This window comes from Paroedura picta, chromosome 4 (assembly GCF_049243985.1).
Source record: "Paroedura picta isolate Pp20150507F chromosome 4, Ppicta_v3.0, whole genome shotgun sequence".
NCBI classification, from domain to species: domain Eukaryota; kingdom Metazoa; phylum Chordata; class Lepidosauria; order Squamata; family Gekkonidae; genus Paroedura; species Paroedura picta.
Window position 1 is genome coordinate 94,971,348 of NC_135372.1, and position 19,897 is coordinate 94,991,244.

Consider the following 19,897-nt stretch of genomic DNA (forward strand, 5'->3'; position numbering starts at 1 on the left):
TTTGATGGGATGGTCAGCCATGCAGTCAAATGTCCATATTCTTGCTAGAACTTACACAAATACAGCATGTGCATATGACTTACAACTCACACTTCTCTTTTCAGGTGGTCCATCATGATCCCTGCCGCGGTGGAGCAGGACACTGGAATGGCTTGTACCGCTTTAAACACCTTGCCACTGGGAACTATCTAGCAGCAGAGGTGAGAGGAGCTGTTGTGGCTCTGTGTAGGTTTGTGCTCTGTGTTTCTTTGAAAACCATGGGCAAAATCTCACTGGCTTCAGGGACAGAAAGTCTTAAAATTCTGCTGGTTTCAATGTTTAACAGCTTGTCTTTTGTTACTTCTTTGCATTGCAAAGCAAACAAAAGCATAAGTAGAATACAATACAGAGTGACTTTAAGTGAAGGGTGATTTTAGTATAAAAAGTGCCAGTTGTTTTTCCTAAGGTTTTTTTTTTAATTACAAAATGGGATATACTTGGGATTATTTCATTTCTAGCATGACTTATCTTCCTGTTACTGGAAACCAACAAAAATCATATACTAGTTTTATTTTCACTTTCTAGAATGGAAGATGAATTAATCTTTAACCGCTCCTGCGGTATTAAATAAAAGGGTAAGGCCACCTGGGGAGGAGTTAGGGCGGGCCCTGTCCAGGATAAAAACTCAGAGGGCCCAATCAGGAGCTGCGAAGCGGCTCCTGATTGGGCCCTCCGTGTGTTCATCCAGGGCCAAGCAGTCAATGGGAAGGAACGCGAAGCAAAATTCCATTCACCCAGCCCAGTCTGGCTGCCAGTCTGCTCCTGACCACCGCAGGGAGAGGAGGTCAGCAGGGCTGCCGAGGGGGAGGAGAACAGAGGCTGCACCAGCCCTTTTCGCCCCAAGGCTGTCCTAACTGTCATGTCCAACTGTACATTGCCTCAGAACCCTGACAGAGCTGGCAGGAGGCTGGTGAGTGTGCTCCCCCCCCCTTCAGGCCTGCTGCGAAGGAGCCTTTGACAGGCCTGGACTGAGGGGAGGGAGGCATTTCCAAGAGCAACGCAAGGGAGTCTGAGGGCCTTCCTTTTGAGGGGGGGTGGAATTTCCCCTTCTGCCAAACAGTTGGCTGACAGGGAGGCCACAGAAAAGCCCCTTCTCACTTAAAATACTGCTCTGCCAGGGGTTAGACACAGCCAAGCCATGTGTCTTTCTTCTTTGCAACTCTCTGCAGGTTTGAGGCCAGTGCACAGCGTTATTCTGCAGAGGAAATTGTTTTTTTTTGTCTCCTGTTTCATCTGCACAACAACCCTGTGCAGTAGGCCTCAACATTCAACCCCATGCCCTTACAGACTGGACAACTCCTCCCCTTCCTCTTCCCACTGCCAAGCTCTAGCGCCCGTTGTATTCTTGGAGACAACGGGCTTTGCCCCTAGTGTTGCTATAATTTGCTTTCCCATGTTCAGAGCCATCAACCATTTGATTATATTCATAGTCCCTCACATCTCTTTCTGGCTATCAAACTAAAATTAATCAACTAGTTTCTACAGGTCCTTTCCTCTGGGATGAGAGAATTCTGAGAGAGGGAGTTGAAAGGATCTTCTTGCTAAATGTAAAAGTTTGCCAGCCAATGATTTCCTGTGCTGCTGTTGACATGATTGTGTGATGTCACACCCAGGGAAGCCCTGGAAGTGACATCATGTCACTCCAGGAATTTCTGGAAATTCTATGGTAACACCATAGAGTAATACCTAGAGCAATGTGACATCACTTCCACTGGCCTAAATTTCTGTTTCTAAAGTGTACTTAGTTAATTCATGGCATAATGGCATTATTACATGGGGGGTATTTTTTTTCTTATTGTTCATTATTTTTGAACATCAGTTTGTGAGATTTTGAATGGGAAAAATACTGTGTGTTGTACATTATGTGCCATAAGGTTGCTTCTGATTTATGGTAACCCTATGAATTAATGGCCTCCAAAACATACTATTATTAAGAGCTTTGTTCAGGTCTTGCAAACCAAATACCTTAGCTTCCTTGACTGATTAGGTTTTTCTCTTCTCTTCCTGACTTCAACTTTAGGTAGCATTATTCTCTTTTCAAGTGAGTCTTGTTTCCTCATAGACTGTCTATACACTGGGAATTTCACTGCCCCACCCCCCTGTCAGGAGCACAGATTGGGGGCGGATGAGGTGCACCAGGCCAAATGCTCCCCAGTGTGGGTGCAGGAAGAGGTGGGGCAACCTGCCACGACTAAAACTCCAGCCTGCAGCCCAGCATGAAACCTCCAGTACATAAATGGTCATAGTATGACAAAAGTGTGACCTCAACTTAGTCCTTATAGCTTCTAGGGAGAGTTCAGGCATGATTTGATCTAGAATCCTTGTTTTGGGTGGCCCATGGTATTGATCAACCCCCCTCCAACACCACATGTCATATGAATTGACTTTTTCCCTATCAGCATTCTTCATTGTGCAGCTTTCACAACCATACACTTTAGTGAGGAATAGCATAGCATGAATTATCTTGATGTTGGTCATCAGTGATATATTCTTAAGAATCTTTTCTTGTTCCTCCATGGCTGCCCATCCCAATCTCAATCTCTTTTGTTTATTTGCCTGTTCAATTAATCTGTTTCCATGTTGATGTTTCAGTATGCCTAACTGTGCTTTAAATTTCCCTTTGATTTCTTGGGGAACAGATCTTAATTCTCTCTTTTTGGCTGTTCTCTTCCATTTCATTAAACTGGTTATTATAATAGTTTTCTATGTTCCAGTCACAGGAATGTTGCATTTAGTCTTCAGAGTAGTGCTCAGTGGCAGTGCATTTCTGTAACTATTGAGGGGGGGGGGAGGAACAGTGGGAAGGCTTTGGACTGTATGCTCTGTGTGTAGGCCTTCCAAAGGCATCTAATTGACCTCCACAGGGAAATATTTCACTCATACATTTTAGACCTTGCTCCCATTTAAACATATGCAATTAGTACTCTCCAAGAGGTTATTCATAGGATGTCCAACTCTGGGTTGGGAAATTCCTGGAGATTGGGGGAGGGGGGTAGAGCTGGGAAGGTGGGGTTGGGGGAGGGGAGGGGAGGGATCAATGGGGTATAACCCAGCCTCTGAAGCTGCCTTTTACTCCAGAGGAACTGATCCCTGTAGTCTGGAGATTAGTTGTAATTCCAGACTATTTCCAGGCTCCACCTGGAGCCTGGCAACCCTAATTCTTCAGCAGGCCATACCTTACTTTTTATATTCAAAGGAATGTTGTTATGTTGTTAGTTGTGAAGTCGTGTCCGACCCATCGCGACCCCATGGACAATGATCCTACAGGCCTTCCTGTCGTCTACCGTTCCATGGAGTCCATTTAAGCTCTCGTTCAAAGGAATACGTTTTCATTTCCCCCCCTTTTATCCAGAAAGAGGATAATGTTCAGCAAAGTCTTGTGAAAATACTCCAGGATTTTTCCTGCTCTGTTTGTTTGTGGCAGGTGGGGTGAAATTATGAAATTATGGTTGACAATTTTCAGGTAGGGCCTGGAGATCTCCCAGAATTACAACTGATCTTCAGATTACAAATATCAGATCCCCTTGAGAATATGGCTGTTTAGGAGGGTGGAGTGTTTTGCATTATGCACTGCTGAGATTCCTCTTCTCCACTCCCCAAACTCTGACCTTTCCAGGCTTCACACACACTGGTGGGCCATGGCTCAACATCTGATTTGTGTGCAGAAGGTCCCAGGTTCAATTCCTGACATCTCCAGTGAAGAAAAGAAAAATAGGTGATGTAAAAAACCTCTGTCTGAGATCCTGGAGAACTGCTGCTAATCTGAGGAGACAGTACTGACCTTGATAGACCACTGGTCTGACTCAGTATAAAGCAGCTTCATGTGTTCACATGTTCATATGTGCTTCATGTGTTCATATGTTCATATACTCATAAAACTGCAGCATTTTCCCAGCCTGGAGCTGGCAACGCTAGATTAAATGGCCTTTTTTTCATAATGCTCACACGAACCAGCTATTTGGTGTCGGTCCTCTTACAGAAGCCCTTAATCTTCCTTACTCTTTGTTTTAACTCCTCATAATGAGATCACAAAGTTAGTATGTATTAGGGGTTGGCTAAGTCAAAATTCATTAGAACATACTCTCAGGGGAGACTTTTGATGGGATGTATCTTTGCCGGAACTCGTAGAAATGGCTTTTGGGTAGAATATTAGGACCCACATTACTCTTCCTTGTTTATAGGAGGCAGAAATGGGAAGCCCTGGGACTTAGGCTATAAACAATATTGTTACTTCTTGCCAAAATCCAGCTCTTTCTCTCCATGGCAGACTCTGTTACAAGCTCTTTCATCAAACTCTCTCTTTATAGCCTTCTTCCTTCCCTGACTTTGGGCTTGGTTTTTTTATTTGCTTACTTTGAGCCAAAATCTGGTCTCACTCCTAGTGGATTATGGTCAGTGTTTGGGTAGCTTTAAAAATGTAGCTTGGCAGGTTCACATCAAAGTTCTCTTGCTCAAATCCAATTTCCTTGTGTGCTTGGATAGCTCAATGGTACAGGCAAAACAATGGAAGCAACTATGAGCTTCGACAGGTGCCTCCTGGATGAGAGCCAAACTGGACATGATAAGAACTGCAGGGACAACCCTGTAGGGAAATCTCTGGAGCCTAATTTGAGTCTCTAAGATTCCATGAGGGAGGGGGTCTGAAAGCTCTGCTCTGGAATCAGCCCCTCCCCTGTGTGTGTGTGTTTACAGTTTAAGTATCATCTTCTTCCTCTCTGCATCTCTCCTGTGGTGATGACTATTATTGTGGTAAAGTTAATTTGAAGAAATCTACATGTAAATAATTATTAAACTCAGCTTCAGCTTTTGTAATGTAAGTATGTGTGCTGTATACGTATTATATACTCATCCACTATGAAGAAACTTCAGGCTCTGCTACATTAAAGGAAGAAGGTGGAATATGCTGCATCTGGTGAGTGCTGGGATATTGCCCCAAGAGAAGAGACAGGCTATCCCATCTCTAACAAGCCCATGGTGGCCAAGGCCATTTCAAAGGATAATTTAACCATGTAAAATTTGAGGGCCCATGGCATGATGCCAACAAGTGATCTTGTTTCATCCCTCACTTCTTCTAAAATGCCAGAATAGCTGTTTTGGCACTTTAAAAGGTGCAGAGGTGGGGAACAAGATGGCAATGCAGCACCACAAGCCTGATCAGGGCTCATAAGTTACTAAATTCTTCTTTAAAATGTCACACTTAATTTGGCTCTGAGTGAGGATCTTTAAGAGTAACTCTACTGATTTTAAAATGACCACTTTGACTATTTAGTAATATGGCTTAGAGAGCTTCAGTTATACACCAGGACCCCAAGAATTGTGCAACTAGTTCTTCATACCCCCCCCCCCCCCATTTAAAGCAGAGATAAATTGAGTCAGAAAGGAGAATAAGGGAATGATCAGTTTTGCACACAGGCAATAGCTGAGAGATGAACACATGAAGCTGCCTTATACTGAATCAGACTCTTGGTCCACCAAGGTCAGTATTGTCTACTCAGACTGGCAGCAGCTCTCCAGGGTCTCAGACTGAGCTCTTTCACATCACCTTCTTTTATATTTGAGTCAGGAAAATTTGTCTCCAATCATTAGAACTTGGAGCACAGAATTGTTTCCATCACTCTCACATATTTCCCAAATATTCCAGCATTTAAAAAAAAAACTCATACTGGCACCGAAGATGTTTGAGGACTCTGAAATCATCTAAGGGGACCACCTATTAGAGATCAAGATCAAAGACAGAATAATAGTATGAGAAAAGTAATGTCCATATTTGGAAACAGAAAAGGTTGAGAACAGTTGGTTTGTGTCTTTTTTTAAATGCTGTATTTCTTTAACTTTTTAGGAAAACCCTAGTTACAAAGGTGACACAGGAGAGCCCAAGAATTCGGTAAGCTTTCAGCTCATCTGAATTGCTTGGGGATGGTTTGGCCTGCTGCTTTCTGGGTACCCTTTCACCACCCGATCCAATACCAAGTCAGGCATGCCTAAGCCCACTGGAATACCGACCTTACAGTGCTATCCTGAACAGAGTTATAACTTTAAAAGTCCATTGTTTTCAGTTGGGGTAGCTCTGCTGAAGATTGTACTATTAATTAATTAATTAATTAAAAACATTGTGGTGCTGGGTCCCTATGGCTTTGTACAGAAAAATGTTAAGTGAGGCTAGGATTGGGAAGTGTAGCTCAAAGAGCCTCTATCAGTGCTTAGAGCTTCAGGGACGGGGCAACAGAATGGCATGACTGAAACCTGCAGAAGGCAGCATAGGTATCGTTACAGCCAATAAAATCACCAAAATTCAGGATTCATGTTTTGATGCAGGTTTTATCAGGGTAAGAGCCAGTGCACATTTTCACCACTACAAAATAGAACCATTAAAAAAAAGAGTTTGCCAGACATTAATACATTGGTGAAGTTTTGGATTGCAGTTGTCATTGCTCATTCCCAGTTCAAGTGCTTAGCTGGTGCTTGCTGAACAAGAAGTTGGGAACCATGTCTTGAACATTCCTTAAGTTCCCAGAGTATATCTGTTATGATATGGTGTATGAAATATGGTGAGCCTTCTAACACAAGACTGAAAAATTGCTTCCCACATGGCAGGGTGGTACCAGTCGCTCCAGTCGGAGGAACACAGGGGAGAAGATCAAGTACCGGCTGGTAGCTGTGCCCCATGGCAATGACATAGCTTCTCTCTTTGAACTGGATCCTACCACACTGCAGAAGACTGACTCCTTTGTCCCCCGGTAATACCTCTGTCTGTCATACCCACATCTGCTGCAGTATCGGATCCTGCTGAGCTTAATTGCAGCATCTGAGCAGGAAATAAGCAATTTCTGCATGTAAATCTAGCAACCCAAATAGAGCAGAAGTGGAACGGGAAGAAAATATATGCATCTGAGTAAATACCATGAGATCCTGACAAGAATCTAGGACTTAGCATGACAGGACTACTGTCTTTTGTTCATTTTCCAAGCTTCCTCATATATTGAATGGTTCATCTTCAATACACTCTAGGTTAACATGGAATTAGGCAGGTAGAACAAAAGATGCAGGTTGACTGAAGCAGCACTTCAAAAGTCACTTTCCCCGATCCCAGTATGTATATGCTTGTGCACATACACACACAATGAAAAGACTGTCACTTCAATGGATAGTTGGTGAAATTCAGAGAATATTATTATTATTATTATTATTATTATTATTATTATTATTATTATTATTATTATTATTATTATTATTATTATATTTATTTCCTGCCACTCCCCGTAGGCTCGTGGCGGGTCATAACAGTCCTATCCCCATTAAAATACCCATTAAAGGACTTTAAAAACAATCCCAACATGGCGGAAGCTCTCATTATTCCCACCCCTGCTATCAGAGCGGCAGGAAGGGTGGGGAAGAGATCTAACTTACTAGGTCCAGGGGGGGAGGGGAATGCTGGCACTCATTCGCTGACCCCGGCCTCAACCAGAAACCTGGCGGAAGAGCTCCGTCTTGCAGGCCCTGCGGAAAGCTGGTAAATCCTGCAGGGCCCGCAGCTCACCCGGGAGCTCATTCCACCAGGTAGGGGCCAGGACCGAAAAGGCCCTGGCCCTGGTCGAGGCCAGGCGCGCTTCTCTAGGGCCAGGAACGATCAGGAGATTCTCCCCCGCTGAGCGTAAAGCCCTGCGGGGGATATAGGGCGGTAGGCGGACCCTCAGGTATGTGGGTCCCAACCCGCATATATCCTTAAAGGTCAAAACCAGAACCTTGAACCTGATCCGGGCAGCAATTGGCAACCAATGCAGCTGCCTCAGTACAGGCTGGATATGGGCCCTCCAAGGTGTACCAGTGAGGACCCGAGCAGCTGCGTTTTGCACTAGCTGGAGTTTCTGGATCAGAGACAAGGGTAGGCCGGCATAGAGCGAGTTACAGAAATCTATTCTGGAGGTGACTGTCGCATGGATCACTGTGGCCAAGTGGTCAGGCCTGGCGAAGTTAGAAAAACACCTGACCCGCTGCTCTCTTGACCTGAGCCTCCATAGTCAGGGAGGTATCGATGGTCACCCCCAAATTCCTGGCCTGGGGCGCAATAGTAAGTTGCGCTCCTGCCAGGGTGGGTAAGCGCGCTGCCTGGTCCTGCCCTCTGCCTCCCAGCCACAGGACCTCCGTCTTGGAGTGGTTGAGTTTCAGGCGACTCTGCTCGAACCATTCAGTCACTGCTTCCAAACATCTGGCGAATGGTTCCGGGGGGGAGTCTGGGCGGCCGTCCATGAGGAGATAGAGCTGGGTGTCATCAGCGTACTGGTGGCAACCCAGCCCAAAACTCCGTACCAGTTGGGCCAGAGGGCACATAAAGATGTTGAATAACGTGGGGGAGAGGACTGCACCCTGCGGTACCCCACAAGGGAGTCCGTAGGGACGCCAGAACTCTTCCCCCACCGCAACCCTCTGGGTCCGGTTCTGGAGAAAGGAGCGTATCCAGCGCAAGGCTGTGCTGCGTATCCCCGTGCCAGCGAGGCAATGGATCAGAAGGTCGTGATCCACGATGTCAAAGGCCGCCTATATGTATAATCCCAGTGAAATCAATGAAATTTATGCCCTGACCTGCTTGAGTCATATTTGTATCAGTAGAATTTACAAGGCCTTAATCTTAATGTTTTCTTTCAATCCCACAAACTTCATATATAGGCTTGGTAATGGTATACCTTTGAACAGAATGTTTCTCATAGGGGGAGAGGATGCAGGTCTCAAGTTTACAATCTAGAAATTGATACCTGTAGAAGGCACCACAGGAATGTATAAACCATTTTGTGGTGATTTCAGGAACTCCTATGTCCGACTGCGGCACCTTTGCACCAACACCTGGATCCAAAGCACTAATGTACCCATTGACGTTGATGAAGAGCGGCCTATTCGCCTCATGGTATGTTCCTCTTTTGTGTTTCTGCTATAAAGAGGGATTGGCCCATGAAGGAAGGGTGACAGGGTGCCTTTCATAGAATCTAGAAAGACGTTTGGCAGGTGTACTCTCTCTCACCTTGGCAGCACCATGTCAGGAGAACTGTTGTACTTTTATGATCTGTGCTTTAATAAAGTCTTCAAGTTGGTTTTAGATGCCACTTCATTCTTAAACTGTTTGTATAATGGTTTTTGCCAAAAACAATTTCAATTGTGTTGTATGTTAAGGAGAAAGCAAATCATGCACTGGATGAATGGATTCTTTCTCCCCTCAGCTTAGAATCATAGAATCATAGAGTTGGAAGGGGCCATACAGGCCATCTAGTCCAACCCCCTGCTCTACGCAGGATCAGCCCTAAGCATCCTAAAGCATCCAAGAAAAGTGTGTATCCAACCTTTGCTTGAAGACTGCCAGTGAAGGGGAGCTCACCACCTCCTTAGGCAGCCTATTCCACTGCTGAACTACTCTGACTATGAATTTTTCCCCCCTGATATCTAGCCTATATCGTTGTACTTGTAGTTTAAACCCATTACCGCGTGTCCTCTCCTCTGTAGCCAACGGAAACAGCATCCTGCCCTCCTCCAAGTGACAACCTTTCAAATACTTAAAGAGGGGTATCATGTCCCCTCTCAACCTCTTTTCTCCAGGCTGAACATTCCCAAGTCCCTCAACCTATCTTCATAGGGCTTGGTCCCTTGGCCCCAGATCATCTTCGGCGCCCTCCTCTGTACCCTTTCAATTCTATCTACATCCTTCTTGAAGTGAGGCCTCCAGAACTGCACACAGTACTCCAAGTGTGGTCTGACCAGTGCCGTATACAATGGGACTATGACATCTTGTGATTTTGATGTGATGCCCCTGTTGATACAGCCCAAAATGGCATTTGCCTTTTTTACCGCTGCATAACACTGCCTGCTCATGTTTAGTTTACAATCCACAAGTACCCCAAGGTCTCGTTCACACACTGTGTTACCTAGAAGCGTATCCCCCATCCAGTAGGCATGCTTTTCATTTTTCTGACCCAGATGCAGAACTTTACACTTATCTTTATTAAATTGCAGCTTGGCACATGCCCCACCAAGGAGGACAAAGAGGCTTTTGCTATTGTCTCTGTGCCTGTGTCAGAAATACGAGACCTGGACTTTGCCAACGATGCCAGCTACATGCTAGCCAGTGTGGTTGAGAAGATGAATGAAGGGTTCCTCAGTCAGAATGACCGAAGGTAAAAGGACCAAATGCTTTGCCGTGGTGGAGAGTGGAATGCTCTGTGGAGATTGATGGTGGAATAGGAACCACTGACAGATCTAATCAATGACTGGCAGTCAGAATATGTCCTTGAAAGCAGAACCAACTAGAAGCCAGGACAAAGTCCCCTTTTGTAAAAAAGCATCCACTGTCTCGTGAGTGGGAATCTTTTATGTCTGTGAGGTGGATGAGTATACTGTGTGGATTTACATAATTTATCTTGGACACACATTTTGAAGTTCTTGCTATATAGCGTGGAAAGCTTTGGTTCTGTATTGTTTTAAGAAACTGGGGGATTAATCTATAGCATTAAATGGGGTGGGGCTCATTTGTCAATGATGCTAACCCTGGCATGTCTGGCAGGTTTGTGATCCAACTCCTGGAGGACTTGGTGTTCTTTGTTAGTGATGTATCCAACAATGGACAGAACGTTTTGGATATTGTTGTTACGAAGCCCAACCGGGAAAGACAGAAACTCATGAGGGAGCAGAACATCCTGAAACAGGTGACTGGGAGAAGAGGCTGAAGGGTTGGAGATCAGCACGGTAGCATTCAGCCTGAGAGCTCTATGTTCCCTTGCAGCTGAAGATCATTTCTCAAGAATAGCTCTCTTGTCACTACTTTCTGGAGTGGGTGGTGCTGAAGGTTCCAGAAGTAAATTCTGTACTGCAAGATTTAGGTTCCTTTCTTAGGGGCTTTGGCTTCTAAAGGCAAACAGATTTTTAAAATAGGTTTCACACATCTAAAGGCTAAAGTACAACAACAAAGAATGGATCAAAACAAGTTTTGCGAAACCTGGATTACGGTTTCATGAAGTGGGTTATAGAATGGGTTGAAAGAGTGAGTACAAAGAATGATATGCAGGTAGGGAGCTTTATACAACATTTTCTGGATGGATAGATGGATAGATGGATAGATAGATAGATAGATAGATAGATGATAGATAGATAGATAGATAGATAGATAGATAGATAGATAGATAGATAGATAGATAGATAGATAGAAGCAAGCATTTTCAGATCACAAACTTGAACTACTGTTACTACCATCAATAATAGCACTTTTCCTGAGTTGTCAAAATACTTTTTATAGTTATCCATAAAAGAAATGTATATATGCCAGTGCTATTGCAGACATGGGTTGAGTTGCTTACATGAGTTCAAGGCTCCTTGTTAAATATAATTAATAATAATAATAATCATCATCATCATCATCAACTTTATTTTTTATAACCCATCCTTCTTGTGAGGCTCAGGGCAGGTGACATCAGCTGGTAAAATACAGATCAATATCAATTGAAATAATGCTAAAACAGTTAAAATGTTTTGCTACTTCTCTATTAAGCACAATGCTCTGAGTCACAAAGTTCACTTCTTCCCTGTTCTAGCCACTGAGCCTGGAGTTTTTCTACAAGACCCTACTTCATTGAGGGGTGGAACTCTAACTCAAGGAGAAGCTAGGCCCTCACAGATGATATGAGACCACTTTTCCCACTTTACTATATTTTAGACTAGTCCAGTCAGCAATAAACAAAAAGCAAGAACTAGAGATATGCACACAACTAACCATTATAGTCTCTATTCTTAAGTTTTGATTAGTATAAAGTAAATTGAAATTTACTTTTCTAAAAATTCCTATTGTTTTGTGTTAACCTAATGCAAGTAGAGATTTAAATGAGATCCAGGAGGAATCACAATCAGGTAGAATAGGCCCAGACTAGCCCAATCTCATCAGATCTAAGCGGTTTAGCAGAATTGGCCCTGGTTGGTATTTGGATGGGAAAGTACCAAGGAATTCCAGTGATACTACACTGATGCAGGCAATAACAAACCATCTCTGAACATCTCTCACTTTGAAAACCTTATGGGGTTGCCATAAGTTGGCTGTAACTTTACAGCAGTTTCCACCACCAGGATGGGCCTATTCTGAATTCCACCCTGGCCGTATTCCCCTCAAGCTCACAGGCTAGAATTCCTCCCTTTCTAAACCTGAATGATGATCCTAATGGAATGATCATTGCTTTCTCTGACTTTGTGTTCCTACCTAGTCATTGGACTTGCAAGGGAAGTTCTTTGTGTTGTGTTGTATTGGCTGAGCTATGTAGAAGAAGAAGAAGAGTTGGTTCTTATATGCCGCTTTCCCCTACCTGAAGGAGGCTCAAAGCAGCTTACAGTCGCCTTCCCATTCCTCTCCTAGGTAGATGGTCATGGCCAAAAGCTAGAATGGTGGTGTCGGGCACAAATGAAGAGCAACCATTGGGCTGTCTAGGGAAGGCTTAATGTAAAATAAAGAGATATTTTCTGAGAGCTGAGATATATGCGAATGCAAACTGACCAGGTTTTCTGCAAGCATTCTTGAAATTTTTCTTCAGTTTGTTTGCATTTTTGAACCTGCTGCATCTCTACCTACAGAGTTACAACAATGGTTTGGATGTTAAGCCATTTAGATCTGACCTGCTAAGGCTTGTTGCTCCCACCCAGTCTAGACTGCAGTCATTGATATCATATAGTCAGCTGATGAACTTAGATGAATTTATTCCTATAAACATACAGAGAGCCCATGAAACTTCTTAAGATCACAAGTCTGATCGTGGAAAAGAGACCTGTGAAAGGCACTTTTCAGTCTGACTAGTGTTACATTTCCTTCTGTACCTTGTAGATCTTTGGCATTCTGAAGGCTCCTTTCAAGGACAAAGGTGGGGAAGGTCCATTAGTACGACTGGAGGAGCTGTCTGATCAGAAGAATGCTCCCTACCAATACATGTTCCGACTCTGCTACAGGGTACTGCGACACTCCCAGGAGGACTATCGGAAGAACCAAGTGAGCCTTTACTTCGGGGTTTAAGGGTTTGGCTGGCAGTAAGTCGTAAACTGCTGGGAGAGATTAGATTTATAGCTGTTTGTCTGGGGCAGTAGGCATGAAGAAAAGATGATCCATGTGGGAAACAAAGCAAATAACTTTCACTAGCTCTCCAGACATCCATTTCCTCTGTAAAGGGAACATCCATTTGAGCAATAATATTTTTGGAAGACCTTTATTTTGTGTCTAAATTGGGAGCTCTAAAAATTAAGTTATTGTTCATTTAGGCAAATTGCCTTAAATGATGTATTTATCTGCTCGCGGCCTCTTCTCTGACAGGAACACATTGCCAAGCAGTTTGGCATGATGCAGTCCCAGATTGGCTATGACATTTTGGCTGAGGATACCATCACTGCCCTTTTGCACAACAACCGCAAGCTGCTGGAGAAGCACATCACCAAGACAGAGGTGGAGACCTTTGTGAGCCTGGTGCGCAAGAATCGAGAGCCCAGGTGAGTGTAAAGGAATTCATCCATGGCCATGCTACGTGTTACAATTTCTAACAGTTATTGTCTGGGTTCTCCTGACCAGGCTTTGATTCAGACACCCACGGATCAAATATGAGGGAACATGTTGAGGCCCTGGATTGGATTCCTTCCATGGCATGGAAGAAAAAGGGGCTTCAGTCCTTCCATCCCTTTTCCAACCTGAAATGGTCCTGGGAGAATGCAGTATGCCGCTCTGGGGAGCTGCATGTACGCTTCCTTTTGTTTCTTAAATGATTGTGAAACATTGCAAGCTAGTCATTATTAGGCATGTGCAAAAAAAAACAAAAACATTTCAGATCCAAAGCACCTTTCCCTGGTTTGGATTTGGTGAAATTCAAAGTGATTTGGTGCCTTTCCCTTTCTGTCTATTCTGTGGTCTTGAGGTAGGGGACAAGGGTTTGAGGTAGAGGTCCAAATTTGCCATGTACCTGTGGGAGCCTCTCTTCAAAAGAACTCCCATGTTTCAAAAATATTGGACCAGGGGGTCCAATTCTGTGAGCACCCAATGAGGGTGCCCCATCCAACTTCCTTTGTTTCCAATGGTGAGGAGAAAACGATTCTTTGTTTTAGTCTTTTTCCCCTCAGCATGGAAGCAGTGGAGGTTGAATGGGGCCATCCTCTTTGGATGTTTGTAGAATTGAACCTCCTGGTCCAATCTTTTAAAAACTTGGGCGTTCTTTTGAGGAGAGGCTCCTGTAGCTATCCTGCAAATTTGATAGCACTACTGCAACCCCCCACCTCCAGACCACAGAATAGATGGAAAAGGAAAAATCTTGGTCCCTTTAAACTGTAGTCTTCCCACTCTCCACATGGGCAAATCATGCCCAAATTGTGGTTCAGTGATTTAATTTAAGGGGAAGTGCAATTTGGACCACATTTGCCCCAAAAGTGTCAAAATCAACACTGATGTGGGTACTTTTTGAACTACCCGAAACAAATTGCACATACTAGTCTTTATGTCAGTAAAAAGTACCTAAAACTGCCTTCAATACAGTAGAGCTAGCCTGGCTGGAGCTTGTTGAAAAATAAACGTGGTATTTACATAGGTGAAGGTGCTGATCATGGTGAGTTAAGAGGCAGCAGCTACACAAGGCACTAGTAAGCAAAATCAGTGATGGGGTGAATATTCAATGTTTGGGAGTGGGATCAGCAGACTGGGCTCCATTTGCCTAGTAGGAATTGCCCTATATAGAGAGCATATCCATCTGAAATGACATTCACATTTAGTTCTTAGACAAAAAGCTACCAGTAACATAAAGAAATAACTAAAACTTTTCAACGTGACTTAGTGCTCCATGGTAATTTCCCCTTTCCCCCACAGAAAATTCCTGTTTGAGGTGGACTTTTTCCAGAACACTTATTCAGAAAGGTTTTGATTGGGAATTATAATGTTTGATTGCTATGCAAAATGTCATGAGAATGACTGTTTTGCTTAGCTGAGGGTAGCTCTGGAAACTCCACGATTAACTGGGCAGAAGGGCCCTGTCCCCAGTACTTTGGCTGGAGGATAATACCAGAATCTCTTGTACCACAGGTTTCTAGACTATTTATCGGACTTGTGTGTCTCAAATCATGTCGCCATTCCAGTCACTCAGGAGCTGATCTGCAAGTGTGTATTAGACCCCAAGAACACTGACATCCTGATCCAAACAGAGTGAGTATCCCAAGAGCCCTTTGTATTTTGAATCCACTTTCCTCTTCTGTTAAGAATTATCACCCTCTCTGCTAAGAAGTAATTTCCAGAGAGAGTGATTGGGAAAGAGGTGGAGATGGGACATGTAGATTTTTTAACACTCATTCCTCAGAGCAGTGAAGACATTGTGAAATAGGTTTGCTAAAACGTCCTCTGAGGGAAGGGTTGCTTAGCTGAACTTGCTGTACATTCACCTGCCATGGATGTGTTCCAGCCACAAATCTGAAATGGTTGGCTTCCAAATACCATTCTTGGTAATAAATAGAGCTGCAGTCCAGTGGCTCCTTCAAGACCAACAAAATTTGTTCTAGCATAAACTTTGGTTAGTCACTTAATCAGATGCATGAACAAATGTGAAGAGATGCAGTTATAAAGAGAAGCTGGTTTATAAAGAGATGGAGTCAAAAAGAGTTGAGCTGCTGCTTTCTGTAACATCCCTCCTGCCTTTTGGGTGCTTGCAGCTCTTCGATCTTTTTGAGGGATTGCCTTAATGGATGTACGTTTCATGCATAGAACAAAACGATCCCTGGCACTCTAGAACTTATCCAGAGAGAGTGATTGGGAAATCACTTATGCTGAAATAAATGTTGTTTAACGTGCTCTTGTCTTATTTTGCGACAACAGCCTAACATGGGTCCCCACCTGGAATCCTTCTCAGAAATGGGGATGAAGTCAATGGACTTAGAAAAGAGTAGCTTTGTTTAGAACTGCACTGTAAATTTACTAGGCTATCTTTAAGGGGCTACAAGACTCCTGTTTATTACTGCTGCAACAGACTACTGCAACTACCCTCCTCAATAATTAGGTAACTGCCTATTAGGCGGGCCCTTTCTGTGCCTGAAATGCAAGTTGGACTATCATAAATAGTCTAAATTGAGAGGGAATCCTTTGCTAGCTTGGCACTGGTGAGGTTTAAATGACGCCCCCCCCCCCCCAATCCTTCCTTTCTGTTAGAGTGGAGCAAAGCATTCTTTTTGGTTCAGTCCTTCCCCTTTGATTTCCAGGTTGAGGCCTGTGAAGGAGATGTCCCAAACTCATGAGTACTTGAGTATTGAGTTTTCTGAGGAGGAGGTGTGGCTGACTTGGAGTGACAGGAATAATGAACACCATGAGAAGAGCATCCGGCAACTGGCCCAGGAAGCACGAGCAGGCAATGCCCACGATGAGAATGTTTTGAGTTACTACAGGTAATGAGGAGGCAGGATGCATCTGTCTCTGCACCTTTGGGGAAGGTGATGACAAAAGGGTGCATTGAACTCCAGAGTAGATTCAGTCCTTTACAAGTATTCTTAACTAGTTATTCTCATCGACTTTGGACCTTCATTAGTAAGCAGCTTTCATTGTATCACAGTCAGATGTAAGCTGTAGGAAACTAAGTTCCCAAGCATGCTAGGGCACAATTCAAATCAGGGCTGTGGCATGGGATAAGAAGGAGTTCCATTTTCTCAACCTAAAATTTATCCTGTTCTGAGTCTAAATGACCATTTGACACTAAGACCCATTATGCACGGGGGGAATGACGCACATTCAGGGTGGAATGGTGGCGACTAAAATCACAACGCACGGTGCCGGCTGCAACTGGCCACAGCTTCGGTGCATGCCGTCGAAAAAGCTGCGTTAGCGAAATGTGGAAGAAAGTGCAGCTTCCAGGTGACCGGGGTGCAACCAGAAGCGGTGCTGGGATCGCCGTGTGCATAATCGGTTACTCTGGGTTTTGCCGCCATCGCGCCCTGTCCCGTGCATAACCGGTGTGCTTCGTGTCTTCCCCCTCTGCGTTTTCCATGTGACCTGAAATCGCCGTTTTGGCGGCCGTGCATAATGGGCCATTATGACACACATTCAGTGCCACCTATCTAACTGGAGAACTGTTTTAGGAAGTGTTAGCTACATACCTCATTGAAAGGAGGCACAAGACTATTGTGTAAGTCCCTCTTCTGTCTGCATAGAAAGCCTTCTTAAGCAAGATCAATATGCAGGAAAAGTCAAACAGTTGACCTAATAGTGCTTCTTTCTCCACTGCTCCCATATATGTTTGCAACCCTGAAAATGCTACAGTACTACTTATTCCATTTATCCTATGGAAGCTATGGCGATGCCTTGAAAGATCTTGATTTTGTATCTCCTGCCACTGGATCACAACAGTTCTTATTTTGTCTCCTGTTGTCCAGCTGTGTTGATGCTACCTGGAATATTGAACAACCAATATTCCATTTAGCAGCCCATCAGTACCATCAGAAACACAGTTATACACGTCTAAGTCCATTAAAGTCAGTGTGCTTAGGAAGGTATAACTCTGCTTAGGATGGCACTGCTTGTGTGGTCCTGAAAAGGCAAGGAACTGCTTTGAAGTAACCTTGTCCTTTTAGTGCTGAATTTCCCCTGCCCCCTTTCCTTCTGTTTTTGTTCATATTTTGTTTATCCTCTTTTAATTTGTTGACTCTCCTACAACGCTTTCTTCTTCGTTCTCTCTTCACAGATACCAGCTGAAGCTGTTTGCTCGCATGTGCATGGACCGGCAATATCTGGCCATCAAAGAAATCTCCAAGCAACTGGGAGTGGAGTTAATTTTCCTCTGCATGGCAGATGAAATGTTGCCTTTTGACCTCAGGGCTTCCTTCTGCCATCTGATGCTACATGTACATGTAGACAGGGATCCTCAGGAGAAAGTTATGCCTGTGAAGTTTGCACGCCTGTGGACTGAGATTCCTACAGCCATCACAATCAAAGAGTAAGGCCCATAAAGAATATTGGGAATGGAAGGAAATGGCAGGATAACATAGCAACTATATATTCCACCTTGTTCACTGGTACCAGACAATGGGGTGGGTGATCAGGTATAACAACCTTGTGTGTTTGTTTTTGACATAAAAGTGATTGGCATAATTCAGTGTATTCATGAAAGCTTAGGGATGGTATGTGCTTTGTCTTTTCTTTGCAGCTATGACTCCAACCTGAATAGTTCACGGGATGACAAGAAGAACAAATTTGCCAGCACCATGGAATTTGTGGAGGACTATCTTAACAATGTGGTCAGTGAGGCAGTGCCCTTTGCCAATGAGGAGAAGAACAAGCTCACTTTTGAGGTGAGGAATCTACCTTTGCTACAGCTTGGGAAACTTCATCCACCTATGAGATAAGGTCATTGAATATAGACATTGCATCCTTGAAAGTAGAATAGCTTGGTGTTGCATTGTGGCTAACAGAATGAGCAACCCAGGAGGCCCTGGTACGAATTTTATTTCTGGTAGCTTTAGGTAAGCCTCTCTCACACAATGCATGCTTTGCATGAAAAAGATCTGAAAGTTAAAAGTAGACAGTTATGAGCAAGATAGAGCAGTGGTCTGGCTTGATACTTCATGTGTTCAGACCTGCTGCTGTTCCAGATGTTTTGACTGCTCCCTGTCCTATGCTCCTTCCAATACATCACATATCTGCATTGAGTTCTTGTGGCATTTCCCATTGTGTAGCAAAATGTGTTTGTTTTGTTTCTCATTCTTTCCAGTCAATCTCTATTACTGTTTAATTCCACACAATAATTTGTGCCATACTGAAAAAAACATACATGAATTGTTAAAACAATTCAAGCAATCAACACTGAGACAGGAAATGAGATCACAAGCCTCAGGCAATCAACACTGTGACAGGAAGTGAGACCATATGCCTCAGCCAGTTAACACTGAGACAGGAAGTGAGATCACAAGCATCAGCCAATCAACATTGAGACAGGAAGTGAGACCACAAGCATCAGCCAGTCAACACTGAGCCAATCAATACTGAAACAGTGTTTTCCTCTTTGAAAAATAGAAATCTATTCCTCCTCAGCTTGGAAGAGTTTTTAGCATAGACCTATCATCCAAACAACATTTTCCAGATTTTTGTTTTATTACACATGTGTCCGATTACCACACACTTTCAGTAAAATGCTCACAGAGGCTACAGCCTGATTTTGCTTTTAGCAAGTGAAGAATGAACTCCTTGGAGGATTGCAAAGCAGAGAAGAAGAGGTAAGCGAGTGTGTGCCAGAGAATGATTGCAATCTGAGTGCTCTTGCTACTGATACCAGAAGTCAAGCCTGACGCCGGCATCATCATGCAACCACTTTTGGCTCATTGCTGTGCTAGACACTACTTTGCTGGTCTGACTGTTTACCCTGCAGTTTCCTTATTTGGGCAGAACTTGGTTGTTGTGCATGGACTGGTTCCCTGACCAATATTCCTAAGGCAAGTGGTTCAAGGTTGGAGCGTTAACACTGAAACCCAAAATAAGTTTTCTGACATTATCTGGCCAGATTAGTGTCAATTGCAGCTCTGAATTGCAGCTTTTAATGCAGCCTGTACTGATTTATACTGTGGAAAAATGTTCTATGGGGTGCTTCCAACTTCACCTACCCAATGTTGTCTCTTTTCCCAGGTTGTCAGTCTTGCCCACAACCTTATCTACTTTGGCTTCTATAGCTTTAGTGAACTGCTGCGCCTGACACGGACTCTTCTGGGCATCATAGACTGTGTGCAGAACCCTCAGCTGTTGATGCAGACAGTGTACAATGATGACATGGCTGGTAAGTTCAGGGAGCCTTAAGGGAGTTTAGGTCTTACTGAGCTGAATACTAGGGTCACTAATTTAATGAATCACTCGAAG

General features: G+C 43.8%; 1 protein-coding gene across 2 annotated transcripts in view; it reads left to right on the forward strand.

Moving 5' to 3' along the window:
- Positions 1 to 19,897, forward strand: part of ITPR3 (inositol 1,4,5-trisphosphate receptor type 3) — a 116,030-nt gene that overhangs the window by 54,342 nt on the left and 41,791 nt on the right. For both annotated transcript variants that reach the window (XM_077334392.1, XM_077334393.1), the window contains exons 9-21: positions 105 to 200; positions 5,879 to 5,923; positions 6,634 to 6,776; positions 8,839 to 8,938; positions 10,036 to 10,196; positions 10,583 to 10,724; positions 12,878 to 13,039; positions 13,358 to 13,530; positions 15,101 to 15,220; positions 16,264 to 16,446; positions 17,736 to 17,987; positions 18,198 to 18,342; positions 19,670 to 19,817. In XM_077334392.1, coding sequence (XP_077190507.1) covers positions 105 to 200; positions 5,879 to 5,923; positions 6,634 to 6,776; positions 8,839 to 8,938; positions 10,036 to 10,196; positions 10,583 to 10,724; positions 12,878 to 13,039; positions 13,358 to 13,530; positions 15,101 to 15,220; positions 16,264 to 16,446; positions 17,736 to 17,987; positions 18,198 to 18,342; positions 19,670 to 19,817 — 1,870 coding nt within the window. The remainder of the gene's footprint in view (positions 1 to 104; positions 201 to 5,878; positions 5,924 to 6,633; positions 6,777 to 8,838; positions 8,939 to 10,035; positions 10,197 to 10,582; positions 10,725 to 12,877; positions 13,040 to 13,357; positions 13,531 to 15,100; positions 15,221 to 16,263; positions 16,447 to 17,735; positions 17,988 to 18,197; positions 18,343 to 19,669; positions 19,818 to 19,897) is intronic.